The following is an 8,661-nucleotide window of genomic DNA, read 5'->3' as shown; positions in this document are numbered from 1 at the left end:
TGGCCATGACTCCTGCATTGTATGGTAGATCCATGCTGGTGAGTAACTGGTCCATGGAGAATGACGCGCCTATTCATTTGACCATTTTTGCGTACTTATCCCCAAGCTCTAGGAGCTCAAGGTGCATCTTGCATCTCTCTTTCTCAGCCGTGCCAATTTCAGAGATATGCTGTGGCTCTGCATGCTTGTTGTGGCTAGGTTCCGTTCCCCCCGCAAATTCTTCATTGGTTCGTCTTAGTGTTGAATTTTCTTGCCGAAGTGTTCCCACATCCTCCATTTGTTTCTTTATCGTGTCTCCCATTTTAGTGAGTCTCTCTTGCATCATTTCAAACTATTCTTCTTCCCTCCACGTGGTTTGGGACCACGTTGGTGCTGGCATATGAAGGACACGCCTCTATAGGAAAGATCCCACAGATGACACCACTTTTGATATTATGTTTCATTGCTTGACCAACTCCATGGTGGCCGAGTTATACCTACAATAGTAGAGAAATGAAGGCTCCAAGTGGTGAGGAACACCTCTAATGCTTAAGTTAGAATATGGTTCTTAGTCTATGAATTACAGGAGTTCTAGTAGGGAAAGTGTCTAGAGAGTCTTCCCCCCCCCCCCCCCCCCCCAACAAGTGGGTATATATATACCTAGTAGGGATGTTCCTTGACAAGTTGATAGTGAGGGTGTCGCTCTGTACCTAGGCTGTGTCCCCTACCATCTTCCTGCCATGTGACAGACCATCCAAGCCTGATCGTGGCAACCATTGACAGTTCAAGAGGCACATCATGACTTGCCTGGCCCCATCCTTCACTAAATGCGGCGTGGCCTCATATGTGGCATGCTCATCTTCACCCTTCATTAAATGTGGCATGGCCTTAGTTAGAAGTGCCCACCTTTCAAGCCTGTCTAACAACCAAAGGCTCAGGAGTAAGGGTTGTCTCTGACTTTGCATGCAGGGATGAATGGCCAGTAATGGTGTCAATCATCCTAACTATGGAAGGCTAAATATGGAAGATCACTTTTATTCACCAAAAATTAAAATATTACTTTCTCACTCTTACACTTTCATTTCACCAATTAAAATATTAAAATATTCTACACTTTCATTTCATCAATTAAAATATTAAAATATTCTACACTTTTATTTCAAAGGATTAAATGACCTTTGAAAATACGTTTTTTTAATATTAATTTAATTATAATATAATTATTAATAATATTAAATTGGTAGAATTATAAAATGTGATAAAAATAATTTTTAAAAAAAATATTAATTTAATAATATTTTATTATTATTTAAAGAATGAATGACTAATCTAATATAGGGATTGAATTTAGATGGAATAGTCAAATGTAAATAAGTATTGATATTGGCTAAATTTAAAAATAAATTTAGCTAAACCAATAAGAATGCTCTCCTTCAGAATGTCCAAAACAAGAGGTGGTGGCTTCACATCATGAATGTCCAAAACAAGAGGTGGTGGCTTCACATCATGTATACCGAAATGAACAATATTCGAATAGATTATCACAGACTGGTCCGACATGGAAGGTCGACCCATTTTCTCCGAATAGGATAAAGAAACACGCACAATGCGGCCCCATAGTATGACTTGTGCCACCAAAGTGGGTTGCATCATATCCAACATTGACACAATAATATATATATATATATATAGGTATGTGACATAATATCTAGAATTGTTTGATTTATAAATAGACCTCACAAAAATAAATTTGCAAACGGGTGTTAATTGACATGATACATGGGAGATTGTAAAATTCGGAAACACTACACACATACTGATTTTTCCCATGATGGATATCGGTGGAAAAGGCGTGAAATTGTTGGGAAAAAGTCTTTTCCAACCAATTTCAGTCGTGGGGGACTCGTGAAACATCATTGGCAAAATAAAGTGTTTATTTCACAAGTTGCCTAACTCGTTGAAAATAGTGACTGTTTTTTTGTTTTTGGAGATTAGTTGCAGGAAAAAATTTATTTCACCGGGAAATATGAAGACCTTTGGTACTAAATGGTGGCAAAAAGTATTCCCACAAAACAGTTTCGTGCAAATGATATTTCCAGCAAAACATTTCCTCAAAATGTTTATTTGCGAAGAACATTTATTGCGCGAAATAATCACTTTGGAAAAAAAAAAAAAAAAGTATTTTCTGCAAGTTACTATTCACGGCTAATGCTTAACGATTTTAGGGAAAAAAAAATTGTAAAAGCAAGAAAATGATACTAAAAACAAAAAAATCAAAAGAAAAATTATTAGGTAAGTATTCGCTCTACTTAATTATCATGTAATGTTGTGTATTAATTTAAAGGAGAAAAATTAGATTTTTAAAACAAATTTTAATTTCTCTTAAAAATTCAATCTTATCACCATATATATATAGAAATATTTTAATCACAAATAGATTACACGAAAGTAAATTTATAAATTATATAGGTTAATGTGGTACATTAAATTGTAAAATTCATCTAATAGATCGTAAGAAGATATGCCAGTTTGTGAATTTATTTTTATAAAATATTTTTATATTTGTAACACCTCTTTTATATATATAATATTTCGGTGGCTAAATTTTGCATGAAAAAGTTATCTTGGCCAATTTATTCCTGATTAATATTTGTTATATAATTTAAAGCTAACAGAAGTTTCCACATTTGGCAAAAAAGAGGTAGGGGTGCTACCTGCACCCCGCCCCCGCATATGCGGGGGATGGAAATTCCATCCTGCACCCCGCCCCCGGGAGGCGGGGGTGGGGCCCCCCGCCTCGGTGTTGGGGGGCGGGGCGAACACCCTATCCGCCCCGCCCACCGCCCACTTTACTTAAAAAAAAATTTGGGTCTAAAAATATTTTTTTAGACCTAAATTATTATATAATTAAATCGTAAATTAAAATTTATATATATAATAGTAATTTAAAAACTAATAATATAAAAATTATGTTATTAATTTTTAAATTTGTTAAACTTGTTCACAAGAATCACAAGAGAGTGAAACTTGTTCATAAGATTGCAAATGACATGGGCACCCTAGGCCACCTTATATAGAACTCCAAGACCATACAAGAGTCTTACTTGAGTAATGTGGGACTTAACTGCCCATGCCATTTGCAATCTTGTGAACAAGTCTCACTTTCTTATGATTCTTGTGAACAAGTCTAACAAATTGTAATATATATTTATATATATATACAATTTGTAAAATATATATTTATATTTATAAATATAAAATAAAGTGCGAGGCGGGGGAAAAGCGGGGCGAGGTTGAGCCCTGCCCGCCCCTGCTTAGTGTGTTTCATGTGGGGCGGGGTACCCCGTCCGCCCATGCGGAGGCAGGGTGGACAGGGGCGGGGTAGCGGGGGGTGGGCCCCCGCTGCCCACCCCTAGAAAGAGGTATCTTAACGTACTGCGTGTGTGAAAAGTAAAATTAATTTGGGTTTAAATAAAAAAATGTCCATCAAATAGTTTTATTTTATTTTTTAAGAAAATGCTTGTGTATCGTAGGGCTAAAGGAAGTTAGTGGGCCTGAGTAAGAAATTCAATGGGCCGATCAACTCGTGAGACCCGATTAATATGAACCAATAAAGTCAAGTTGACATTAAGATCGATTTCAACACCATTTGATCCAATGAATGTCGGCCGTCATTCCCACATTTTAAAACTCCCTTTTAATCTTCAATTTCACTTATGCATCAAACCGAGCCTCTGTCCCTGTCTTCTCTTTGTCATTCGTGCTCTGTAAAGGTCTTTCACCTTGCCTACTAGTGACATTGAATCATGAAACAAGCAAGCGAAGCACTTTATTGGCATTGGGGAGTGTATCAAAAGCTTCCTAGTGGCCAACTTCCATGGCGAAATTACCAACGGGAGAGGTTGGAGGTAGAGAGAGAGTTCTAGGGCTTGTCGTCTTCAAGAAGGATCTTGATAACATGAGCGTGGTTGTGCTTGGACGCATGCATGAGTGGAGTGAGGCTTTGCCCATCGAAATCGGACATCTCCGCTCTGGACTCGATCAGACCTCTCAGCTTGTTCAGGACGGTGCCACTCTTCTCTACCTCGCATAGTTGCTCACCTAATTGGTCCATGTCCTGCACGATTGAGTATGAAATCCATGCTTGGACCTGCATAATTTCAAATTGAAAAGGATACCCATGCTTGCACACCATTCATGTATATTTTTTCGTTTGTATTTTGTCGGAGAATATTGACTGAATTTGTTTAGGTTTTACTTTCTCTATTTGTTCGGACAATTATATGGTAGAATAGAAATTATATATTTTTTCTTGTGGTAGTAGTAAAGATGTTTCATTTTCATTTGTTATTCTTTAGCCTTCATTTTTCTTGCATCTAATTATTTCCCTTTTGCTTTGATTTCTCCTTGGAATATGGTGGTGTGCGAGAAAATCTAATCTATTTGCTGCATTGGGACACTTATGTAGATGAGACGCTGTAGTTCTTGCTCTTTCTTTGGCTTTCATGCTTTGTGGAGTGTTCTCTTATTTACGTGTACACTCTTAAAAAAAATACTCTGGGAGATTCTCACCACATTTCTGTTTAGAAGCTCAATCTTATTGAGAAGGAAAAAATAAAAAAATAAAATTGGCACGTTTTTAATGCTCGGACCGGGGTTGGGTCAGGCCCAAACCCGATATGGACGGTCGGGTTGAAGGCCTTAGCCAGGCATACGTATACGAAAATGATAGAGCCCGTTCGGTCCCGAGGTGGATCTCGACTTATGTAGCTGGAGCCACGTGGCTTTTTTTAAAAAATATAATAATTTCCCTTCCCTGCTCGCATACGTATACTTCCCTGTCAACCCGTCCCTCTCATTCTCTCAAAGTTCAAACCCTATCAGCTCGCATCCATCCCTCACGTACACCAAGCCCTCTCTTTCTCTCCCAAATTATTGCAGTCGCTCGCTTCCGTCCCTCTCATTTTCCCCAAATTTTGACCCCTAGCAGCTCTGCCCAAGGCCATTGGGCATACGTTTTCCCATGATACAGTCGACTGTTGGGAAAAAATAGATCCGTTACCCAAAGTTCATGTTCAATGCCCCCCCCTTGCCCTCTTCACCGGGGAGCTTTTGACTAGTTCACTTCGGAAACAAACTGAGAGAGAGAGAAAAGGAGTTTATGAGGAGAGAGAGAGAGAGAGAGAGAGAGAGAGAGAGAGAGAGAGAGAGAGAGAGAGAGAGAGAGATCTTTAAGACCCAATTATGGTTTTCTTCAGTACTAAAAAAATGGTTGCTAAAACCCAACCAAAACAGAAGAAAATGGCAGGCCCTCTCAATCCGATCCTACTCAGAGAAACTGTATGTTATGAACCTGACTTTGATGGTGTCGTTTGGCGATAGCTGAAACGTCACAGGTTTTTTTAGTCTTTTGGGCATAGTTTTGATTTGTAAGGAGATTGGGTTCCCTCGAAGAATCCCTTATCAATATACATGTGACTCACTTTATCATTTTCAAAAACACCTTCCAGACATTCCTTATTTTCATCACAGCAGCCATCTTTTACAACTCCATCCATTCCCTTAGTTACTTCACAGCAATTCCCAACAGGTTCATTACACTGTAAAGAAGCCTTCTTAGCAATTCCCGACAGGTTCATTACACTGTAAAGAAGCCTTCTTTAAGAAGCTATTCCACTGTGCTCTCTGATAAATCATAAAACAAAATCGTTGTGGTTTCTTGGTTCCTTGAAAAACCTGGGGAAATAGAAGAAAATTCCATCTTGGTTAACAAATTTAGTAATCGCTGGGATTCGGATCAATGGAAAGTTCAACTTTCCATTGAACTATATAAGTTTCAGAGTTCAATTTCTTTTTTATTTCCTCCATTTTGTCAGCTTCCAATCATCTTTCAAACTGACGGGTTTCTGTGTTTTGATTGGGTTGTGAAGGTGGAGAGGCGTATGACTAAATTGTGGGAGCTATACAGGTCACGGGTTTCTGTATTTTGATTGGTTTCTGTTTTTCTCTTTATGAATAAATCCACGTGGTATGCCACATGAGTCGGGGGCTCTAGAAGGAACCAAACGTGTTTTAGTCGAAAACAAGCAGCTGGTGGCGTCGTCACATATGTCCTGAAAAAAGACTAGCGGTAGCAATCGTTTTCGCAATCCATGTTTGTTTGTGTTGTGTTTAATAATCTACATTCGATTATATAGATTAACTTAATTTTGATCCGTTAAATTAAATGAGTCATACTTTTAAATCTTAATATAATTTATTTAAATAATAAGTTATATCGTGTTACCTGTTTTGACATATTTATTAATAATTAATAAAAGAATTGTTAACACAATACAACTCATTTCAAGTCATTTTATATCAATGGATTGAAATAATTCATATAATCTATTTGTCCTAATTAATCTAATTTCATATAAAAGTTAAAACTTATATTTATTAGTAGTCACATTATCTAAGAAAAACATTAAGACTACATAGTAACAAAAAGTATCAATATCTTTTAGATTTTAACATATAATAAAATCATTATTACAAACCTAACAATAACAAATATAAGCATAGGTCAAAAATAACAATCCCAATAATAAAAATAAAAGCATATTGAGAAATATTAATGTTACAACCCAACAATAATAAAGATACAATTTTGAAATAATATTTAAACATATTATTCCACGTTGATTTCTAGTCAAGTTTCTGTTTTGACTCGTTATTAACCTATTTATTAATTGTATCTTAATAGGTCAAACCATTTTGACCGACCCCATTTACACCAAACTTAAATCCATTAATTTTATATTGTGTTCGCGTTGGGTTCAAATGAGTGTCATCACAATCCTCGTATTTTCAGATTTCGTTAGTTTTCTAAAGAAGAAAGTGTTTCAGGAACTCTGAGCAATCTGCTCTGTGATGGCATCACAAGCATTTTGTAGGAACTCTGACCAATATCTGAAAACCGAAAAAAAAAATATAGAATAATGTTAAAAATATTTTATAAACAAAATAACAATATTATAATTTGTAGATATGAACTATTTGTTTAGTCATTAAAAAGACCATTCCAAATAAGAAAGAGGGTGGATAAAAATATAGAAAATTAAAGTACCCTCTCGACGAATCAAAGCGAAGTCCAAGGATATCTTTAGTCTCTTCAAGTGCTCTTTCGAATCTCTCAAGCTTTTCTGCTGGAACACAAGTTCCATTGTATTTGTTGATCCCAACCCGAAGCTGGGACGGTTCGACATTATAAAAGATAGGTATAACTCTTTTCTGGCATTCCATTAGAAGAGCCAATTCATGGAGACAATACAAGGACTCACAATATCTGGGCGAGAATACTACAACACCAACTTTACAATATGGAATGACGGTATCAATCTTTTCATACAATTTATCACCAACTTTCATGTTTCGGTAGTCCAGGAAAGGCCTAAGCCCAAGCCGGAGAAGGTTGTCGTAGAGTAACCCGGCAATGTTTCTTCTGGTATCGGGCCCCCGGTGGCTTATGAACACGTCGTGTGGGGATGGTATTATTGCTTGGACATGGACGTTCCTGCAGCAAGCTGGACGGGCAAAGCTCTTTGCCAAAGCATGTAATAAGCGCGGCATGGCTTCCATAATCGAGACCAATTAAACAATTAAGTACTGGTGTTAGGTAAGTGTAAAAGTGTCGGTTTTCATTTATGGTGTTTCTGGGAAGCATATAGATTACTATAGTTGTTTGATTTGTCTTAAGAACAGGACTATCAGTCGCCTAGCTTCCAGAAAGAAGACGGAAAAGATGTTTATGATTGATGTGATGTATTCTTAATAATAAATATGAGATATAAAAAAAAGAAATTAATTTTTAATGATAAACTTTACTTAATTTTTTTTTTTTTAGATAGAATTCGCTAACCTCGCACATTTTATAAATATTTATCATTGTAAAAACTTGTTTTCCGGTAAAGTTTTATTCGATACATGTTAAAAATCATTATATTATATAATTATTGTATGACAGTATTACGTTCAGATCAGATTGTAGTGTAATAATTGATTAAGAATTGTCTTATATTTTTCTCTTTTGATTACGTGGCTAGGGAGAATGGATAATTCCGCCGCTGAGTTAACTATAAGAAAAACGAGTAGTTATGGGTTATTTATCATAAAAATAATATGAAAATATATTTATTTTAATAGAAAGGAAATGCTGCTTATATAATTACGGAAATATTATTTATATCATAGTTTGAAGCTGCATGGGAAAGTAGTACTAGTAATTGACCTACTTCGATTTTTCCCTTGTACTTGATCGATCAGTAATTGATTACTGGCACGTGCTACATGATGATCATCCATTATTTCTCAAGTCTGATCATCAAGTACTCGAGCATGCAGCGGCTTGAGTGACGCTGCATGGCATAGAAATTAATCATGATAGTTAGTTTTAATAGATAATTAATACCAAGAAGATAAGATATTTTTTTAAAATATAAAACAAATAATTCTAAATAATATTGATTAATAATAAAATTTAAAAAATTTTATGAAACTCACAAGCTGGATTGTATAATTATTAAATTTGAAATTATGAATTTTTTTTTTTAAAATGAAAAAATCAAAATTATTGTATGAGAATTAAATACATAAATAAACAAAAATCCTACTAAAAATTTGGTAAAAATAAAAATCAGAATC

The 8,661-nt window shown here is 35.7% G+C and overlaps 1 protein-coding gene across 1 annotated transcript; it reads right to left on the bottom strand.

The window, feature by feature from the left end:
- Positions 1 to 6,863: 6,863 nt before the first annotated feature.
- Positions 6,864 to 7,599, bottom strand: LOC122301841 (TIR-only protein-like). The gene is made up of 2 exons (XM_043113210.1): positions 7,088 to 7,599; positions 6,864 to 6,930 (listed from the first exon to the last, which is right to left on the bottom strand). Exons 1-2 carry the CDS (start codon positions 7,597 to 7,599, stop codon positions 6,864 to 6,866), a joined length of 579 nt encoding a protein of 192 aa, XP_042969144.1.
- Between the last annotated feature and the right edge of the window lie 1,062 nt (positions 7,600 to 8,661).

The sequence above is a fragment of the Carya illinoinensis genome, chromosome 2, assembly GCF_018687715.1.
Source record: "Carya illinoinensis cultivar Pawnee chromosome 2, C.illinoinensisPawnee_v1, whole genome shotgun sequence".
Classification (NCBI taxonomy): domain Eukaryota; kingdom Viridiplantae; phylum Streptophyta; class Magnoliopsida; order Fagales; family Juglandaceae; genus Carya; species Carya illinoinensis.
Note: the sequence above shows the minus strand (reverse complement) of the source record. Positions and strands in the feature narration are given on the sequence as shown.